Genomic DNA, 22,590 nt, shown 5'->3' with positions numbered 1-22,590 from the left:
TAAAATATCTACGAGAAAATCTGAAATGAAATTGTGTTTTTTGGCGGTTTGTTACTGTTCCTGAACTTATTTGTTTTACAACAGATTTGTCAATGCCACATTCTCAAACTTAACAATCACGTGGAGGATTGAGTGGCATAATAGGTTAAGTACACCTTTCACCTCTAGCTCAAATCCAGCTCAGACTGCTGGAATCAAATCTTTCACTCCAAAAGGTCTCAAACTAGTGATTGATGGGCACAAAACTGCTCCTAACTATTAATTGTGATGTTCGCAACACGATGATTGTTGGCATGGAGTAGAAGGAGCTTTACTCTGATTCCTTTATAGACTATCTGATTTGGAAATACTTAATGCCAACATTAATTGTCTAAAATGGAAAATGTTTCAGTCTCCAGGATTAATGTCTTCACTTTGATCTTCACCTACAAAAAAAGTAAGTTCGTAAACATAAACTTCTCTTGCCTTGCCAGTCACCTTTCCTGTAAATATCAGTTTTTCGTGGTGCATGGTATCACAGCTGAACACTGTCCCTTTTTCACATAATTCTTAACATGCCGGTCTCAGCAGTGATTATGCCTCAGCTGTTCAATCACAGAGGAATCACATGTTAAATATACACTTTAGGTTGCTGGGTAATGATCACTTCTGAACCCAGGGAGGAGCTGATTTGTACCAGAAGTCATATCTGCCACATTTTTATTTTGTATGATTCTGCTACTTCATACTCTGTTGACAGTAGGAAGGATGGTTGTACTCTGGGTGTGGGCAATTCATCTTGGAAGATCAGAATGGGGAAGGAGGGAGGAGTGAAAGGAGTGGAGAGATGAGTGTTATGGGCCAGGGTTTAGAGAATCCCAAAGTGTATCACGGAGTTCACCTGACCCACAACGTTTAATAGATTGTGGTATGGGGAGCACACAGCTCACTCTACAGGTATGGTACAGCAGAAAATGGACCAATGGTTTTTTCTATGAACTCAAGTTAACCTTTTTAAAACAAATAGTTAATATCTTAGCAACCAGTAAATTAAATACACCCTCCAAAGAATACAACATTAAATAACCTGTATGCTGTCCTTTTAACATTCAGAAGACTTAACAAACCTTCAAACAGGAGCACATTAGGGTTTACATTCAAGACTGAAAACATTTATAATTCTTCTGAATTCACCAAATGATCCATGGATAGTCTTTGAATGGCAGAGATCACAGCAGCGCAGCTCACTTTTAACTTCAGATTCAGCTCATTGAAAAACAGACACACCCAAGCTCTTTCTCAAACAGAAACCAAAAAAGCAGAAGTAGAGTTCAGCTCTGACATCACTCCAGTAACATGAGCAGCTCCATTTCTTTAAGGTACATTTCTTAAACACCCATTTCTTAAAGGGTACTCTCACGTGACAATGAGGAAAGGCAGGAAGTAACATGTAGCCATATTATTGATTTGACTCCAGAATTTACATCAGTGCACATTCAATGATGATGTGTATTGGCACAAAATGGGCATAGCACTGGTCTTTTTGTTTGTTTCAATAAAAGCTCAAAATAATTTTATAGCACTGAAGGTGGTCATTTGGCCTGTTGTACCTGTGTTTGAAAGAACAATCCAATTGGTTTCACTCCTGTGCTCTTTCCCTGTAATTCTACAAGGTCATTGACCATCTTTTTCAGTTTATTTCATTCTTGGGGGAAAAAACTTCCATTGGTCAGTTTCACTGTCTAGTCAGTAGTTGAAGACATAGTAGTGATTTTCAGTGTCCTGATGAGAATGAAATCTTGAGCGCAACCATGAATGATTAAGTCTTGCAACGCCAGGTTAAAGTCCAACAGGTTTGTTTCGAATTCACTAGCTTTTGGAGAACTGCTCCTTCCTCGGGTGAAAATTTTCACCCGAGAAGGAGCAGTTCTCCGAAAGCTAGTGATTTGAAACAAACCCGTTGGACTTTAACCTGATGTTGTAAGACTTCTTACTGTGCTCACCCCAGTCCAATGCCGGAATCTCCACATGAATGATTAGGTCACACGAATTGAAGAAAAAACTGCTTTGCTCAAACAGGTTGATTTTGGGTTTCCCAAAATAGTTTATTCTGCACAAACAACTTTGTCCATAGTCCTCTGTCTTCATTATATTCATTGAGAATTGAGTTCTTCAGTTTTTCATATTGCTGTGGTTCAGTGGTTTCCAAATTGCAAGTGACTTTTGGTTCAAGAGGGAGGGGGCAAAGTGCAGAATAAGGTGCATACAGTGCCACTTCTGTCCCAAAAAACCTGAAGACTGCTGACTGCACAAATTAATTCATTCAATGTTGTGTCTGTAGAGCATGGTATGTGGGCACTTTGGACAAAGAGCATTGACCAATGCAAGTGGTGTGTTTGTACTTTATTCTCTGGCACTACTATATTCCTTGAATTTATTCCTTAAATTTAGTCAGAGCATCTGAAATAGCTATGTGTAAACAGGACACATAGAGAACTGTTTCCAATTTCCTGGCCCTAAACTGTCTCCTTTACACCACGCACATTCAATTCATCCACATCTTTACTCCTCCACCACGTTAGTTTGGGAGCTCTCTACTTCTTTGAATGGAGGCCCAGCGGGTCTGCATCCACCACCACCCTCCTCCACCTGACTGAACTTGTTCACATCCGCTAACTCTACTCATTTCCTCCAAATAAAGGTATTGCTATGGATACACGCATGGATCCTAGCTGTGTCTGCCTTTCTATGGGCTATGTGGAACATTCCTTGCTCCCGTCCTACTTGGGGGCCCACTCCCTCATCTCCCTCTGTTACATTGATGACTGTATCAGTGCCGGTTTCAGTGCTCAGCCCGACTTTGCTTCCAATTTCTATCCACTAGCCTTCACTTGGTCAGTTCTTCCCTTCCTTGATTTCTCTGTCTCCATTTCTGGGGGTAGGCAGTCAACCGATATTTACCATAAGCCCTCTAATTCCCACGGCTACCTTATATGGACATCCTCATACTCTACTTCCTATAAGGATCTGACCATTCTCCGAGATTCTCCATCTCTGTCACATCTGTTTAGACAATGCAAACTTTCATCCTAGCACTTCAATGTATGTAGGAATTACACAGTAAATGGTAGAAATCTTGTGAGTATTGACAGGCAGAGAGATCTGGGCATGCATGTTCACCGATCACAAAGTGGCAAGGCATGTGGATAAGGTAGTCAAGAAGGCATACGGCATGCTGGCTTTCATCGGTCGGGGCATTGAATATAAAAATTGGCAAGTCATGTTGCAGCTGTACACAGCCTCATTTGGAATATTGTGTACAATTCTAGTCGCCACACCACCAGAAGGATGTGGATGCTTTGGAGAGGGTACAGAAGTGGTTTACTAGGATGTTGCCTGGCATAGAGGGCGTTAGCTATGAGGAGAGGTTGGAACAATTCAGTCTGTTCTAACTGGAACGACAGAGGTTGAGAGGTGACCTGATAAAGGTGTACAAGATTGAGTGTCATGGACAGAGTGGATAGTCAGATGCTCCTTCCATGGGTAGGAGAGTCAAGTACTAGGGGACATTGGTTTAAAGTGCATGGGGAAAAGTTTAGAACAGATGCGTGAGGCAAGTTTTAGAGGGTGGTAAATATATGGAAAGCGCTGCTTGGGGAGGTGGTGGGAGCAGGTACAAGAGCGGCATTTAAGGGGCATCTAGACAAATATATGAATAAGGTAGGAATGGAAGAATAAAGTGCATACGTTTTTAGTTTAGGCAGGTACCATGGTCGGCGCAGACTTGGAGGACTGAAGGGCCTGTTCCTGGGCTGTATTATTCTTTGTTGTGATATATTGTCCTTTTTCCTCAGCTGAGAGTTTTCTCCACTGTGGTTGATGGGGCCTGCCACCAGGTCCAATCCATTTCGCACACTTCTGCTCCCCCTCAGAACGATGATAGGGTTCCCCTTGCCCTCCCTTCCACTTCACTAGTATTTAATGGATCACCCCCCCCCGCCCCATTTCTACCACTTCCACGATGATGTCACCATTAAACACATCTTCCCTGCCCCTCTTGCAGCATTCTGAAAGCACTGTTCTCTCTCCGATATCTGTCTGTTTAGTCATCCCCAATAGCACTATCACCTTTTCCAAGAACATCACATTTCCATGCAAAACATAAGTTGCAACACATGACTATTTAACTCCTTTCTTCTTGCGTGCAAGGCCCCAGGCAAAACAATTTATTTGGACTTTTAATTTAATTTGCTGCTGATGATATGGTCTCCTTTACATAATGGAGGCCATATGCAGACCGGGTGACCGCTTTGCGAATCAACACTCTTCATTCTATAGCGTGACGCTAAGCTTCCAACTGCTTGTCATTTCTCCATCTTGCGCCCACCTTGACCTATCTGATGTCTTCTCTCTACAGTGTTCCAGTGAAACTCAACACACAAGCTCTTCCCACCCATCCCCCATTATAGTGGTTCAACACCTCTTACAAAGAACAAAGAAAAGTACAGCACAAGAACAGGCCCTTCGGTCCTCCAAGCCCATGCCGACCATCCTGCCCGACTAAACTACAATCTTCTACACTTCCTGGGTCCGTATCCCTCTATTCCCATCCTATTCATGTATTTGTCAAGATGCCCCTTAAATGTCACTATCGTCCCTGCTTCCACCACCTCCTCTGGCAAAGAGTTCCAGGCACCCACTACCCTCTGTGTTTAAAAAAAAAAACTTGCCTCATATATCGACTCTAAACCTTGCCCCTCGCACCATAAACCTATGCCCCCTAGTAATTGACCCCATTACCCTGGGGAAAAGCCTCTGACTATCCACTCTGTCTATGCCCCTCATAATTTTGTAGACCTCTATCAGGTCGTCCCTCAACCTCCATCGTTCCAGTGAGAACAAACCGAGTTTATTCAACCGCTCCTAATAGCTAATGCTCTCCATACCTGGCAACATCCTGGTAAGTCTCTTCTGCTCCCTCTCTAAAGCCTCCACATCCTTCTGGTAGTGTGGCGACCAGAATTGAACACTATACCCCAAGTGTAGCCTAACTAAGGCTCTATACAGCTGCAACATGACTTGCCAATTCTTATACTCAATGCCCCGACCAATGAAGGCAAGCATGCCGTATGCCTTCTTGACTACCTTCTCCACCTGTGTTGCCCCTTTTGGTGACCTGTGGGCCTGTACACCGAGATCTCTCTGATTGTCAATACTCCTGAGGATTCTACCATTCACTGTATATTCCCTACCTGCATTAGACCTTCCAAAATGCATTACCTCACATTTGTCCGGATTAAACTCCATCTGCCATTTCTCCGCCCAAGTCTCCAAACGATCTAAATCCTGCTGACTCCTCTGAAAGTCCTCATCGCTATCCGCAATTCCACCAACCTTTGTCGTCTGCAAATTTACTAATCAGACCAGTTACATTTTCCTACAAATCATTTTTATATATACTACGAACGGCACTAATCCCAGCACCGATCTCTGTGGAACACCACTAGTCACAGCCCTCCAATTCCAAAAGCACCCTTCCGTTGCTACTCTCTGCCTTCTATGACCTAGCCAGTTCTGTATCCACCTTGCCAGCTCACCCCTGATCCCGTGTGACTTCACCTTTTTGTAACAGTCTACCATGAGGGACCTTGTCAAAGGCATTGCTAAAGTCCATATAGACAACATCCACTGCCCTACCTGCATCAATCATCTTTGTGACCTCTTCGAAAAACTCTATCAAGTTAGTGAGACACGACCTCCCCTTCACAAAACCATGCTGCCTCTCACTAATACGTCCATTTGCTTCCAAATGGGAGTAGATCCTATCTTAAAGAATTCTCTCCAGCAATTTCCCTACCACTGACGTAAGGCTCTTCGGCCTGTAGTTCCCTGGATTATCCTTGCTACCCTTCCTGGGAACAACATTGGCTATTCTCCAGTCTTCTGGGACATCACCTGAAGACAGTGAGGATCCAAAGATTTTTGTCAAGGTCTCAGCAATTTCCTCTTTAGCCTCCTTTATTATTCTGGGGTAGATCCCATCAGGCCCTGGGGACTTACCAAACTTAATATTTTTCAAGACGCCCAACACCTCGTCTTTTTGGATCTCAATGTGATCCAGGCTATCGACACACCCCTCTCCAGACTCAACGTCAACCAATTCCTTCTCTTTGGTGAATACTGATGCAAAGTATTAATTTAGTACCTCGCCCATTTCCTCTGGCTCCACACAGATTCCCTTGCCTAACCTTCAATGGGCCAACCCTTTCCCTGGCTACTCTCTCTTGCTTTTTATGTACGTGTAAAAAGCTTTGGGATTTTCCTTAACCCTATTTGCCAATGACTTTTCGTGACCCCATCTAACCCTCCTGACTCCTTGCTTAAGTTCCTTCCTACTTTCCTTATATTCCACACAGGCTTTGTCTGTTCCCAGCCTTCTACCCCTGACAAATGCCTCCTTTTTCTTACAATATCTCTCGTTATCCAAGGTTCCCGAAATTTGCCGTATTTATCCTTCTTCCTCACAGGAACATGCCGGTCCTGAATTCCTTTCAACTGACACATGAAAGCCTCCCGCATGTCAAATGTTGATTTACCCTCAAACGTCCACCCCCAATCTAGGTTCTTCAGTGCCCGCCTAATATTGTTATAATTAGCCTTCCCCCGATTTAGCACATTCACCCTAGGAGCACTCTTATCCTTGTCCACCAGCACTTTAAAACTTACTGAATTGTGGTCACTGTTCCCGAAATGCTCCCCTACTGAAACCTCTACCATCTGGCCGGGCTCGTTCCACAATACCAGGTCCAGTTAAGACCCTTCCCTAGTTGGACTGTCTACATATTGTTTTAAGAAGCCCTCCTGGATGCTCCTTACAAACTGCCCCGTCTAAGCCCCTAGCACTAAGTGAGTCCCAATCAATATTGGGGAAGTTGAAGTCTCCCATCACAACAACCCTGTTGTTTTTACTCTCTTCCAAAATCCGTCTACCTATCTGCTCCTCTATCTTCCGCTTGCTGTTGAGAGGCCTTTAGTAAACCCCCAACATTGTGACTGCAACCGTCTTATTCCTGATCTCTACCCATATAGCCTCACTGCCCTCTGAGGTGTCCTCCCATAGTACAGCTGTGATATTCTCGCTAACCAATAGCACTAGATTTCTACTATAAATGTGAAAGCTAAATACAGTACTCTCCGATCTCTGGCTTAGATACCCCTCTTACTTATAATTAAGTAATTATGTTTAATTAGTTTAACAATGCTTAATTTTTAAATTTAGTGTAGATTCCCAATCAGGTCACAGCTTTACTGTAATGTCACTTCAGTCCCCCCCCCCCCCCACACAATTTGAAACGGTAATAAAAATAAAAATCACTTCCCTTCCCAGGGTCTCAGATGCTCTCTGGTTCTCTCCCTGCAGATTAAAAGTTACAGGCCAGAAGAAAGAGAGAGAACAAAACAGTAGGGAAAAAGCACCTTCTCCCACTCTGCACCAAATTATCTCACTGCACCAAATTACCACTGTGGATGTGTCTCACTCTGGCTGTCTCCTTGACTTGCGCAAAGCTTACATCTCAACCTTTTAGCAGACCGGATGAAAAACCATTCTGAAACATTAGTTCTGTTTCTTTCTCCATAGATGCTGCCAGAGTTGATGAGTATTCCAGGAATTTTTTGTTTTTATTTCAGATTTACAGCATCTGCAGTGTTGCTTTGTCATGTATATAGCGCCCTCTGGTGTAGTAATTTCAGTATTGAATGTGTTGGAAAATTGTCATCTTTATTTGTGTGCTTGAACCGGATTAGGTTCCTGCCAATAAAATGAACTGTAAGCCAATAACGTTTCTAAGTGAAATATTTTCTCTTAACATCCTTAAAATACCTTCTTTTTGAATATGAAGATTTAAAATATCTGATTAGTTAGTTATTCCAGTCTGTTATTAATTGTATGCTTGAACATATTTAAAATTACATCTACCACAACAATATTGTACCATTGGCTATGCATAACCAGCATTTTAGTCAGAGAAACTGTTCCAAGTTAATAATAAATAATAATTGCTTATTGTCACAAGTGGTACTGTGAAAAGCCCTACATTCCGGTGCCTGTTCGGGGAGGCTGGTACGGGAATTGAACCCGCTGGGCCTCCACTATTTACAATCTATATTAGTGACTTGGATGAAGGGGCAAACTGTATTGTAGCCAAATTTGATAATGCTACAAAGATAGGTAGGAAGGCAAGTTGTGAAGGGGGTACACAATATTTGCAAAGAGACATAGGGTACGTGATTGGGCAAAAATTTGCAGATGAAGTGTGGGCCTTTATTGCAAGGGAGCGGGATTATATAAGTAGAGAAATCTTGCTACAACTGCACAGGACATTGGTGAGACTCCACCTAGAGTACAGTGTGCAGTTTTGACAATCTTACCGAAGGAGGGATATAGTGTACTTGCATTGGGAGCAGTTCAGGGAAGATTCATTCAGCTGATTATTAGGAAGAAGGGTTTTTATACGAGAACAAGTTGAGGAAGTTGGGCCGATACTCATTGGAGTCTAAAAGAATAAGAGGTGATTTTATTAAAACATAAAATTCTAAGGGGGCCTAACAGGATAAATGCTGAGAGCACATTGCTCCTTGCGGGCAATCTAGAATTACCGAGTGCAATTTAAGGAGTTCCCTATTTAAGAGAGAATTGTGGGCTGTTTGAGTATGGCAATCTCTTCCGCAGTGGAGGCTGGGTCATTAAACATATTCAAGGCTGAGTTAAACAGACCTTTGATTGACAAGGGATTCCAGGGTTTTTGGGCAACAAGAAGGCAAGTGGACTTGAGGCTTGTTGAATGGTGGAGCAGGCTCTTAAGGGCCGAATGACCTCCTGTTTCTTGTGTCATTATATTCTTTAATGTTCGCAAAGTATTCGGCAAGCCTGTACTGAGATTTGTAAAATGGGTTCTAGGATAGGTGCTTCATTTTTACCAAATGACTTGACAGCATCAGCAAAAGAAAGTAATTGTATTTATTCCAAGAAAGGATCTGAGAAATAGGCATTGGCATTCCTAGCCAAAAGGCTACATGTAATAATCTAAACATGCTTAGTAGTCACAGATAATACCTGGTTTGGAATTTCCTTTTGCAGGCAGGAATTTCTGTTTTCCTTTGGGAACTGCCCTCCTACTTGCTGTGTGTGTGGAAGTAAATTAGGAAAAACAGAGGAGAAATTATCTACTTCTATGTTTCAACAACTTTTATACGTTGCATCCTTAGTTCCGTGCTCCTTCGACCTTGGGAGGAAGTGGAAAAAATTTGCTCCAGGGAAAGTCTGGCCTTTTTTGTATTCCATGAGAGCAAGGATGGTCAATTGAAACACCCCCTGTGTCATAAAGGTGCCTTAAAAGAATGTAGTCCCTTATGTCATGCTTGAGACTTATCAACTGGAATCGGTGCTGCTTTTTAATGATATTTAGAGGATCTACATTTAAAGAATGAAAATGATTCTGCAGCGTGGATAGTTTTGCTTCCTTTGAACAAATCTGACCTTCATTTGAGCAACATTCCACTCATCATGGCAAAATGGTATTGATTTATTTTTGACAATATAAATTCATATTGAACAATATTTTAGATTGGTATGATGCTATGATTTTGTGGGATTGTATTCCCAATATATAAAAAAAGAGTAGTGTTACGCAGAGTTGGATAAAAGAAGATGCACAAATGAATCTGTGTTTAATGTACTAGATTGAATGATTTGTGGGTTTTTTCAAAAGATTTATTTATTAATGTTGTCCCTGAAGTTTTCCAATTTAAATTTTGCGGAATCTCAAAGTGCCTTTGTTTTGCCAGTCATTGGTATTCAACAGAATAAATTGTTAATACTTTTGAAGATGTTCAGTGGCAAGAGATTAAGATCATTTTGATTGGAAAGTTGAGTTTTTAACTAACAGAATAACTGCCTTTTCTGTGATCTGCTCTTTGGAAATGAGAAGAATTTGTTTTTCCGTAACCACTAATTGTCTTTTCTTCACTCAGAATACCTCTGTGTTAGAAAACCATCATTGGAAATCAGCAGTGTGTGTGCTGCAGGAATCAAAATTATTTTCACATCTTTCAGTTGAGGAAAGGTAGGTATCTGATGTTTCGCTAAATAATTGTCTACAAATTTGACTTGTTTCTGAACGGATTTGTCAATGCATTCAATGAATGTTCAAAAATTACTAATTTCTACGAAATTGGATTTGATATATATCCAGAAGTTCAAACTTGTTTTAGTCAACTTTACTTTCAATCTAAGATGATTGCCAAATGTTCCAACTTTTAAATTCGTTTAAACCTTTGTTAACTGAAAAGGAGAGCCAGATTTTTTATCTTTTTACTTCTGCATTCCAGTTCTCCCTGGACATTTCACTAACTACATATGACAATCTGAGAAATGCCTCTTTTTTAAAATTTCTACTTTTTGTCCTTTAACCGTCGTCTGCCCATATTGTCACTTTCTCTCTTAATACCATGGGCAAAGAACAAAAACGTACAGCACAGGAACAGGCCCTTCGGCCCTCCAAGCCTGTGCCGGTCATGATGCCCGAACTTTAAAAAAAAACCTTCTGCCCTTACTCTGTCCGTATCCCCCTATTTCCTCCCCATTCATGTATCCATCCAGGTGCCTCTTAAATGTTGCTAATGTGCCTGCTTCCACCACATCCTCTGGCAGCGCGTTCCAGGCACCCACCACTCTCTGCGTGAAAAACATACTTCGCACATCTCCCTTCAACTTTCCCCCTCTCAGCCCCCTGTGCCCCCTTGTAATTGACACTGCCACCCCTAGAAAAAGCCTCTGAGTATTCACCCTGCCTATGCCTCTCAGAATTTTGTAGACCTCTATCGGGTCTCTCCTCAGCCTCTGTCTTTCAAGTGAAAACAATCCTAGTTTATTCAACTTCTCCTCATTGCCAACACCCTCGAAACCAAGCAACATCCTGGTGAACCTTCTTTGCACACTCTTCAAAGCTTCCACATCCTTATTATATTATAATGTGGTGACCAGAACTGCATGCAATACTACAAATGTGACATGACCAAGGTTTTGTATAGCTGCAACATGATTTCCCAACTCTTGTACTCAAAAGCTCTGACTGATGAATGCAAGCATGCCATATGTCTTCTTAATCACCATGGCCACCTATGTTGCCACTTTTAGGAAACTGTGGATCTGCATGCCCAGATCCCTCTGTGTTAATGTTCCTAAGGGTTCTGCCATTTACAGTATAATTCATACCTAGATTTGATCCTCGCATTTGTCTGAGGTTAAACCCCATCTCCCATTTCTGTGCCCAAATCTCCAAACTATTTATGTCTTGTTTATCCTCGGCACTATCAGCAACTCCACCAATCTTCGTGCCATCCGCAAACCTGCTAATCAGACCACCCACATTTTTCTCCAGATCATTTCTATATACTACAAACAACAGAGGTCCCAGCTCTGATCCCTCGGAACACCACTAGCTACAGATCACCATTCAGGAAAACACCCTTTCACCGCTACTCTGTCTTCTATAATCATGCCAGTTCTGTATCCATCGAGCCAGCCCACCCCGAATCCTATGTGATTTTAGTTTTTGTACCAGTCTGCCATATGGGACCTTGTCAAATGCCTTGCTAAAGTCCATATAAACTACATCTACAGCCCTTCCCTCATCAATTTTCTTTGTCACCTCTTCAAAAAACGCAATCAAGTTGGTGAGACATGACTTTCCCCGTTCAAAACCATGCTACCTGCCACTAATAGTCCATTTTCCTCCAAATGTGCATACACCCTGTCCCTCCGTATCTTTTCCAAAAGCTTCCCCACCACTGATGTCCGGTTCACCGGCCTATAATTGCTGAATTGTCCCTGCTTCCTTTCTTAAACAAGGGAATGACATTGGCTATTCTCCTCTGGAACCTCGCCTGTGGTCAAAGAGGATGTGAAGATATCTGTTAAGACCCCGTCTATTGAAAATGAAAATCGTTTATTGTCACAAGTAGGCTTCAAATGAAGTTACTGTGAAAAGCCCCTAGTCGCCACATTCCGGCGCCTGTTCGGGGAAACTGGTACGGGAATTGAACCTGCTGCTGGCCTGCCTTGGTCGGCTTTTAAAGCCAGCGATTTAGCCCTGTGCTAAACCACTTGCCTCCCGCAGTAACCTGGGATAGATCCCATCCGGCCTTGGAACTTGTCTACCTTAATGCAATTTAGGATACTTAACACTTCCTCCTTTGATATATTGACGATCTCAAGAGAGTTCACGCACCTATCCCTGACCTCTACATCCATCATGTCCAAACTTTTGGCATCCTGTCTGATCCTAGGTTGAGTTTCTGATTCCATGAACTGAATCTTATCCATTAATAAGAATGGACCATTTCTGGGTCCCGATCCCACACTTGTTGACTGAGCACCTTCAGGCAGCTTCCTAATTGGCTGCTTCCAGGTCTGCCATCCAATTAAAGAAGGCGGATGGGTTCCTCAGGCTGTAGCCCAACAGAGGGTCTGCAACTACCAAAGGGTGGTAGCCTAGTGGCAGAGATTGACTGCCACTATGGGAATGGGGCCACAAATGAGCCTTCATCGAGGTGCCCTCTGAAGAAGCTACCATTTTAAAAAATAGACTGTGTTACAGCTGCCAGGCCACCACTGTAGAGAGGAAACCCCTCCAAAGACTGATCCCTATGCCTCTGACGGGTGGAGAATGGATAAGTATGGGATGTAGAATGGATTCTCCAGTCAGCCATCAGCAAGCCACCTCCAGATATCCGTCCAGCTTTTATTTGGAGGTGTGCAGCTTGTTAGCCCACCAACCTGCTGTCCTAGTTTCCGATATTTCTAGATATTAAAACTGCTTTGGTGACAGTAAAATTCCTTGCTTTTGTTACCTATGGGCTTAACTATTTCAATTTTCTCCTGGCTGGTTTCCCACTTTCACGCATATATAAACTGCGGCTCATCCAAAACTTGGTGCTTGTATTGCACCAATTCCTGTACACCCATCATTCCTGTGATTGCTGACGCACATTAGCTCTTGTTTCAGCAATGTGTTTATTTTAAAATGGACAGCCATATTTTAGAATTCTTTCATGAACTCTCTTCTCCCAATCTCTAACTTCTTCCAGCCCTGCAAACCTCCCAAGAGTTCTGCACTCCTCCAATTCTAGCCCTTTGTCCATCTCGTTTTTTTTTTTTTTTTTTTGCTTCACCATTGGTGGCTATGCCTTCAGCCAGAATGCCCTCTCCATCTCTTTGCTTTAAAACCTCCATCTCTTTGCTCAGCAAGCTTTTGGGCATCTGTCGTATCTCCTTATGTGGATGAGTGTAAAATTGCACAGAATGTCAACAATCTACAGAAAGATATTTAGAATCCAGGTAGTGATTATTTTCCTGATGTGTTTCCTACTGTCAACTTACTGAGCAGATGCTCTTGCACCACAAATTGATATAAATGTAGACTAACGTTCTAGACAGTATAGCTGCTTCTGGCATTTGTCCACAGTGCTTCAGCACTGATGATGCCCTAGATGTAAGTGCCAAATCTACTACCCTGGATATTACCCTTTACCTTTGCGTTTGGTCATGTATTTGGGTTTCCTAATAACAAAATTCTTCTTAATGGGAAAAAGATTGGAAGATCCTTGTCAAATCATGTAGAGAATACTGATGAAGGTAATTAAGAAATGATGGCAAAATCTCAAGGCCACATGTGGCTTGGTATAAATTGGTAAATCCAACTGTATGCTGTTGATTCATGCAGTCCATGTGCAGATAGAAATAGAGATGTGTTGATTCCAGTCTTATCTCAATTTACGCTCAAGTGATATTTGGGAGTCTGCTTCCATTAGAAGGGACTAGAATTTACCTCGTTATTAAACTGAAATGAAAAGGTTAAACTATTTGTATCTTGTCAATTGCAGTCTTTATATAAAAAAAGTTCCCAGGAATGTTACCTCAACATAAGTGCTTTTTTAAAGATTTAGTCAAATGTTTACAGTATATTACTTTTTCTTTTTGAAGCTATCAACTGGGATGCCAGTTGGGTTCCCTAATTCTAGCCACAGACATAAGCCGCCAGAATGAGTTTCTGTCACAACTCCGAACTCGCTTGGACACGAGTGACATATGTTTAGATAATGCCAGTCAGCGACATTTCATGCTGCAGGTAACCTTATTTGAAACCTTCTATCTGGAGTTAAAGATTTAAATACTTGTGTTTCCATCGCAACCCTCCCATCACCCAAGGGCAAGCTTAACTTAAATCGTTCCACATTCACCAATTACAATGCTGGACTATGTCATTTACCTCTACAAATGTGACTTTAGAGACTCAACCATATGGTGGCACGGTAGTTAGCACTGCTGCCTCACAGTATCAGGGATCTGGGTTCAATTCCGGCCTTGAGGTCTGTGTAGAGTTTGCAGGCTCCCCCCCCACCACCGCACTGTGTCTGTGTGGGTTTCCTCCGGGTGCTCCTGTTTCCTCCCACAGTCCAAAGATGTAGAGGTTACGTGGGATTATGGGGGATAGGCGACACAGTGGGCCTAGGTAGGGTGCTCTTTCAGAGGGTAGGCACAGACTCCATTAGCCAAATGGCCTGCTTCTGCATTGTAGGAATTCTGTGGATTCTATTTATTCTATGGCCTCTGAAATGGCCTTGTAAACCACTTTGTTGTCTCAAACCATTACAAAAAGAATACGATCAGAAAGGCCATCTAGCTTCTCCTACTTGGATCACTGTCTGTGTGGAATCTGCACATTCTCCCCTTGTCTGTGTGGGTTTTCTCCGGGTGCTCCGGTTTCCTCCGAAAGACGTGCTTGTTGGGTGAATTGGACATTCTGAATTCTTCCTCCGTGTACCCGAACAGGCGGCGGAATGTGGCAACTAGGGGATTTTCACAGTAACTTCATTACAGTGATTACAGTGTTAATGTACGACTACTTGTGACAATGATAAAGATTATTATTATTATTAAAACATGGGTACGGGAACCTCTTGCTGATTGCAAAATACTGCCTCCCTTAGCTGATGAATCAGTGCTTCTCCAAAGTACTTGGACAAAGTACCGAGGTCACAGAATGTACTCTGGGTGCAGGACTGTTGAAGTTCAGTGCCCATCACTAAGAATGGCTCAATAGCACAAACTACTGACCAAACTGGCTGCATTCTGAAGTGTATACTGCCAGTGGGCATGAGAGAATCAACACAAGGGGGAAAACCTACTAAAACTCACTAATCCATCGACGCAGATGGATCTGCCCTTGACAGTAATGATAAGAGTGACTACCTCACAGTTTTTGTGGAGATGAAATCCCATCTCAACACTGAGAACACGCTCCACTAACACCGCGCTACACGAAGAAATGCAGAACTGGGCATCCATGAGGCACTGTGGGCCATTAGCAGTGGTAGAATTGTATTCAACACAGCCTGTAACCTCATGTCTTAGCATATCTCTCATTCTACCATTACCACCAAGCCAGGTGACAAGGCATGATTCAAAGAGAAGTACCAGGTGTACCTCAATAAGATGCCAACTTGGTGAGGCTACAACACTGGTCTGGAGGCAAGCTAACCAACGGAAGCAGCAAGCTGTAAACCAGTCTCTTAAATAATCAATCAGATTAAATCTCTATAATCTTGTCTGATTCAGTTGTGAATAATGGTTGTTGATAATTAAATAAGCAATGGGAGGAGGTGGCTTCATGAAAATCCTCATTCTCAATGATGATAGAGCCCAGCTCATGAGTGAAAGAACCAAGCTTCTGAAGCATTTGCAACCATGTTCATCCAGCAATGCGAAGTAAATGATTAAATTCTTCCTCCTCCCAAGGTCCCCAGTATCACCGATGTCTATCTTTGGACAATTGAATTCACGCCATGAAATGGCTGAAGGCACTGGATGCAGCACTGACTATGGGCCCTGACAACTTCCAAGCTTTAATGCTGAAGATTTGTGTTCCAAAACTAGTCTCTGTTCCAGTAAAGTTACCTGACAAAATCGAAAATTGCTTTGCTATGTTGCTCACATCAGGCAGGAGTGATGCAATCCATGTGCGAACACACTTCTCTCAAGTCTTTTAGTAAAGGGGTTATTGCCATCACTATATAGAAGCACTTGCTCGCCACTGACACTCAGTTTGGGTCCTGGCAGGACCGCTCGGCTCCAAACTTCATTATAGCCTTGGTGCAAACAGGGGCTAAAGGAATGAATTAAGGAGGTGAGGTGAGTGACTGCCCTTGATCCTGGCCCTGGGTCACTGTCCATGTGGGGTTTGCACATTCTCCCCATGTCTGCTTGGGTCTACCTCCACAACCCAAAGATGCTAAATTGGCCCTTAATTAGAAAGAAAGAATTGGGTACTCATTTTATATAAAAAAAACATTATTTTGTTGAACTCTTTCTAAATGGTTTTTGTTTTAATATTCAATATCTAACATTTATTCAGATCTAGTATGGCTTGACATTTATATGCACCCTGGACATTTGACCTAGTCTAAATGATTAACAGTTCTGACTTCCTCTCTTTCATTTTTTGTGTGCCTGTAAGCAGGCTTAGTACTACATTTGAAAGGAAATGGCATTTCTCAAATATTTAGGAGCAAGATCCAGGCATAAGAATTCAGTATTATTGAAGCCACACCCCAACGTGTCTGTGTGTTGCCTGACTTTTTGTCAATTTATGTCAGTGTTGGTCTGTCTCTTACTCCTAATGTGTTTCTTCTGTGCTTTTATGTGTGTGCTCGCAACTGTTCTGTGGGTTGTTTTGTCTCTTTCCACTTCTCTTTCTGCCTTGTCTTCTCCTGTGTTTGTGTTTTCTTCCCCGTTGTTTTTTGTACATGGATTTTGCTGTCACTTCTGTGTATGTCAAATCCTCTTATGTGCATTTACTCCATTGTTTCGATTTATGTACCTGTTCTATTTGTGCATGGGTGTGTCCATTACATTCTTTGTGGGTCTCCTTCTGTGCTAGCTACCTGTGTTTCTTCTATGTTAGCATCTCTTCACACCCATATACTGCACTTCTTTTTTTAAAACTCTTTGAGGAATAGTGGGGGAAGTGGTGGAAGAATTTCCAAGCTAATTATCAGCCCGTTGAAACATGTTGAATGCTCCTGTGGCCAACACGTTCTGGCATTAGACTTTAACGCAGAGCTTCTGGTCCATTATTAGGGCACCATACCGCACCACAAGGTTCCTTTTTTCTTCTACCGTTCCCCTGTATGCATGTACTTAATTCTTTGCACTGTTCCCATCTTCATTTTTGTGTGTCTCGTCTTCCTCTCCAACCTCTGCTTCTGAGGATCACAACAATGGACTAAGGGGATCAAATATTCTTCAGGATGTGGTTAGTTCGCACAGCTGCCTCACTGCACGAGGGACCTGGGTTCAATTTCGGCCTTGGGTAACTGTGGAGTGTGCACATTCTCCCCCTGCCTCTGGGTGCTCCGGTTTCCTCCCACAGGCCAAGGATGTGCAGGTTAGATGGATTGGCCATGATCAATGCGCAGGCTGATGGGGATAGGGTGGGGGCGTGGACCTAGGGAGGGTGCTCTTTCAGAGCATCGGTGCAGACTCGTTGGGCTAAATGGCCTCCTGCTATGTAGGGATACAATGGTTGTCACTTCATGTGTGATTAATAATTATTTTGGTGTTTTGCTTTATTGTTCTGGAAATTGCGAATATTTTTAGTTCAAATTGAATAAAGTACATTTGTTACCGGTGTTCGAAAGAGTAGTTTTGATACATTTTTCTTGCCCAAGCTTGCATGCAATCTTATCGCTGCTAACCACCTAGTGATTGGAATTGTGGAATAAAAAACTTCCTTAAAATGTTAAGCTAATGGAAGTGAGGAAAATAAAAACAATGAACATTACAAATAATTTTTGTTCTTCTTGTAGATAGCACTGAAATGTGCAGATGTCAGTAACCCATGCCGGACTTGGAAACTGAGTCGGCAATGGAGTGAAAAAGTATGCCAAGAATTCTTCCGTCAAGGTACGTTTGAAAAATGGCTCAGTTTAGAGAATTTTTGTAACAAACAATAAAGCAAAAATAATAACCCTTTTCACAATTCCCACCCATAATTCCACAACACTGTATCCACAGGACTTGTTTTCAGGACCAGTGTAATTCAGTATTTTCTATGGTATATAGAACACACCTCACCTCACAAGGGTGAGGATGAGCCGGCTCTTTGAGGGGGTAGAAGATGGGGGTTGGGAGAAAATGTGAAAAAGGAGGAGAATAAAAATATATCTTTTAAAAATTCAGTATTTTCTATAATAAGGCTGTATGAATATTGGAAATATCATTAGCCCCTTCACCTCATAATTGGAGGATGCCTCAAAATAGCAGGAATGATTCGTATGGAAGAGGATGGGGGAGTAAATGAGTCTTAACAGCAGGTACTTGCAGATTTACAAGACTAATGGTAAATTGTGAACCAAAGCAAATTCGGAAAAGGTGTTTGGGGTCATGACAGATTGATCCTTCCAGATATCAAATCAAAGTTTGGCAGCGATCAGATAAGCTAATTGATTATTGGGTGGCGGAAGAGGAATGGCAGTTAAACCAAAGAAACCAATCCTATTTCTCAGGCCCCACTGAGAGGTTGTTTAATTTGGAACCTACACGACAGAGGAGCTGGAAAAATATGAAAATAAGTTATTTAAGATAAGGGGATTAATCAGAAAGGGTAATATTTAGATCTGCCTTGTGGTACTGGATTACCTGGAGCCTTGTCTTGGGTCTGTATACTCCCAAAAATGTAAGAATGGGCCAGTTTAAGTCCGCAGCAATCTTCTCCTCCACCTCATCGAACGTAATCCTAGAAGATCTCATGTTCCTTCAGCATGATCCGAGCTATCCTCCTGAGGCAGCTGAATACTGGTGGAGGGAATTGCAAAATTAACTTGATCTCTTAACTGCCAACCTCCAGGAATACAGCTCATTACAGATGGCACACCTAGGGACAACTTCAAAGATAAAAATAGAAAATGCAGGAAATACTCAGCATACCTGGCAACATTTGTGGGGAATGTAACAAGAGTTAGCATCTCAGGTCATTATGTACTCTCGTCTCTGGAGTTTGTCTCGGGTGGCACAGGTTCGATTCTGACCTCCAGTGACCATCTGTGTGGAATTTTCATGCTCTCCCCATGTCTGCATGGGTTTCCTCTGGATGCTCCGGTTTCTTGCCACAATCCAAAGATGTTCAGCTTTAACCTGGTTTACATGGAGTAGCCATGATCAATGTGCAGGATTATGGGGAGGGGGGAGGTGGGAAATGGGCCTAGATAGGATGCTCTTTTGGAGGGTTGGTGCAGACACGATGGGCTGAATGGCTTCCTTCTGCATTGTAGGGATTCTATGAAACTGGTATCACTCGTGCAAACAGCTTTATCAATTTACTGCACTAACTCCATGTCTCTCAAAATTAAACCTCTTGTGTTTTACTTGAAGGAAAACTCCAAAACAAAAAAATGCCCCTTTATGTATTTTACTTCATAAAATCTTCGACATTGTGGATAAAGCAAGCCATAATATCTATTTTGTAGGTTTATATTCGTCTGTATAATTTAAAAAATGCATATTACTCATGTAAAATGAAATAAAAATACTCATAGCAAAAGGTGCAGAATGTTCAGTTTGGGAGAATAATGCACTAACAAATAGGATACCTTTTGAAAATTTTAATACATCAGCAATCATCATGAGACTATATATTTACACTGCTTTTTCCTGTTCAGGGGATATTGAAAGGCGGCATAAGCTAGCTATAAGTCAGCTATGCGATCGTCATTCAGAAACTGCTGCCGATATTCAAATAGGTGAGTGGTTGAGTTTCAACAAAATGCAATAGAGCTGACGTAGGTAACATTCAGCCACTGCAGTTATTTAGGTGCAATCAGTGGTTAAGATCAGTTAGGGGCACCTTGATTTTGAGAAAATAGTTTCAGAAATTGAGCCAGTCTTATCTCTAAAACAAGCAATGTTTTGAATTTTGAGCTTTTATTAAAAGGAGAAAATTTTGTCGGAAGTTTTGAAAAAGAAGTGGAAGTAAAAAAGCACAGAGAACAGAAAATAGGGAAAATGGATGGGAGGTGTTCAAAATGTTCTATTTTCACTTAATTATTTTAAGCCTTAATTACAATAGTGTCAATATTATTACTCTGACAATTTGATTAGCTTTACATTGGTAGCATATTTGTCTCAGAATTGCAGTTGAAAACTACCTTTTTTATAAAAAAAAAGTAATCTATAGGGCCTTGGAGTGAAAAGTGTTGACGTATATAGCACATTCCTTACCTGTGTCTTTACTTTTGTGTTCTTTGTTTTAAACAAAACATTGTTATTTTTCTGTCTTTGGACATACTATTTGGGCAGCACAGTGGTTAGCACTCCAGGGTCCCAGGTTTGATTCCCGGCTTGGGTCACTGTCTGTTCGGAGTCTGCACGTTCTCCCCCCTGTCTGCATGGGTTTCCTCTGGATGCCCCGGTTTCCTTCCACAAGTCCCGAAAGACGTGCAGTTAGGTGAATTGGACATTCTGAATTCTCCCTGTGTGTACCCGAACAGGCACCGGAATATGGCGACTAGGGCCTTTTCACAGTAATGTCATTGCAGTGGTAATGTAAGCCTACTTGTCATAATAAAGATTATTATTATTATACTAATTTATCCTTGCAGTTAAAGCTGTTTATCATTATATAAAATTTAACATGTCAATTTAAAAATTTGTATTAATGTTAATTAAGGTTTTGTTTTATGTAACAGGTTTTATAACTTGCGTAGTAAAACCTCTTTTTGTGGAGTGGTCCCGATTCTGCAACACCACACTGACACGGACTATGCTTGGACACATTAGCCTGAATAATGCTAGCTGGAAGAGATTACTACAGGAACGTACCCGGAGTGGAGATGATGCTGATTCTATTTACGAGGAAATGGACTGAATTATTACCTCAGGAAAGCCAAGAATGATTTTACCCCACTCGCCTAGCTCATTCTGCTGCAACTGGACAATTAATTTTCAGCCTATTGGGTTGAAAGCAGATGGGATAATTCTTTAGGTCTGGGGGGGGTGTAGATATATTTGCAGGCTTCGACTGTCACGGTTGCATGTGTACCCGTGCCAACATTAATGTAATTCCGTGCTTTTTTCAAAGCAACATATTGCTTCTTTGCCCCTCGCTAGGCCTGAACATAAAGCAATACACAAATACCTCAGTTGGCTTTTGTGAGACATTGAGCACGTAAACTGCAGTGGTGGCCAAACTGAAGGGATTGGAAGGTGGCAGTGTCCCAGAAAGTGCCATTTAAATTTGAATACTGTAATACAGACTGATACTTAGAATTTCTGCACTTGAGGTTTTCTGTGGTTTTTTTCAAAAGGCTAAAATATGAACTTAGTGAAAATCTTCTGATGTTGGTACAAGAAGAGTTTTTGTTCTCTTCCCGTCATTTTGGAGTGACTGAATGCATGCAAAGAAGCCAGTCTTTTTCTGCCTCAGAGATTTGTTTACAATGCTGTATTTTTGATACTTTGGTTCTGGTTCTTGCCTTGAAGCATAGTGGAAAAGGAACCACTAATTTGGGAAATGCTATTTGGTAAGAAGATAGAACAAAAATAAATGCTGCAGCTCGTTTTTAATCTTTGTGATGCCATTTAAGTTCCCATGGGAGCCTCCCATCTACCATGGTGTTCCTTTAGTGCACTGTGAATCCAACCTTCATCTCTTGACCACAACCAAGCTTTACTTCAGCAATGGGAAAAAGAGTGCTGCTGGCCTTTGCCTTTTTGGGGAGAATTGAAGAAATAGAAAAACAGATTAGTGGGTGAAGCCAACATGTGGTTTTCATGCATGAACTGCACTTACAGTGATAGTGGCAGTAATTCATTATAAAGATCAGCTCAGGATATTTGCCTGTGTTTCTGGAGCAAGTGGTGGTGGTACCCAAGAATAAGTCTATCAGAACAAAGTGCCACTTACACCATTCAGTTTTCTTCAAAATGTGAAATACATGTATCCAGATTGAAGAAAAACTCAAATGCTACAGATGCCTTAAAACTATGCACAAAGCTAAGTGACCAAATCTGTTTTTATTTTGAAAAGTGCATTGTTCCTCGACCTTTTGCGAGTGAATTGTTACTCCCCTGTGGGCCTCGTTTGATGTGAAAAGATGAACTCTTTGTAGGATAAGATTACAAATGTTATTTTAAACTTCAAACATTCCATTTTGTATTTTACAATGTTTTAAATAGTTGTTGATTATGTACAGTAAGCAGAACTGTATCTTAGGTTGGCATTTTCCAGTTAAACAAACTTGGTGCTTTTCTCTTTTTTTTTTAAGTTACTTGTATTTCAGGACTGTTTTTTTTTAGTTACTTGTATTTCAGGACTGTTTAAGAGAATTCTGTTTACAATTTGTTGCAACAGCCATCTTTGAGAGATGAAGGCTTCAATGTTATGCTTAGGGACATTACCAGATTGTTGGCAGAGATGCCATATTCATATTTTGATATGTGCCTGTTGCTGTTCAGAATTTTGAATTAAAAATTGACATACCTTTTGAACTACA

At 41.6% G+C, this 22,590-nt stretch overlaps 1 protein-coding gene across 6 annotated transcripts in view; it reads left to right on the top strand.

The window, feature by feature from the left end:
- Positions 1 to 22,590, top strand: part of pde7a (phosphodiesterase 7A) — a 114,463-nt gene extending 91,873 nt beyond the window's left edge. For all 6 annotated transcript variants that reach the window (XM_038809488.1, XM_038809489.1, XM_038809491.1 and 3 more), the window contains 5 exons: positions 10,012 to 10,103; positions 14,024 to 14,168; positions 17,908 to 18,004; positions 19,759 to 19,839; positions 20,785 to 22,590. In XM_038809488.1, the coding sequence (XP_038665416.1) occupies positions 10,012 to 10,103; positions 14,024 to 14,168; positions 17,908 to 18,004; positions 19,759 to 19,839; positions 20,785 to 20,963 (594 nt within the window). In that variant the 3' untranslated portion in view covers positions 20,964 to 22,590. The remainder of the gene's footprint in view (positions 1 to 10,011; positions 10,104 to 14,023; positions 14,169 to 17,907; positions 18,005 to 19,758; positions 19,840 to 20,784) is intronic.

This window comes from Scyliorhinus canicula, chromosome 10, assembly GCF_902713615.1.
Source record: "Scyliorhinus canicula chromosome 10, sScyCan1.1, whole genome shotgun sequence".
In the NCBI taxonomy this organism is placed as follows: Eukaryota; Metazoa; Chordata; class Chondrichthyes; order Carcharhiniformes; family Scyliorhinidae; genus Scyliorhinus; species Scyliorhinus canicula.
Note: the sequence above shows the minus strand (reverse complement) of the source record. Positions and strands in the feature narration are given on the sequence as shown.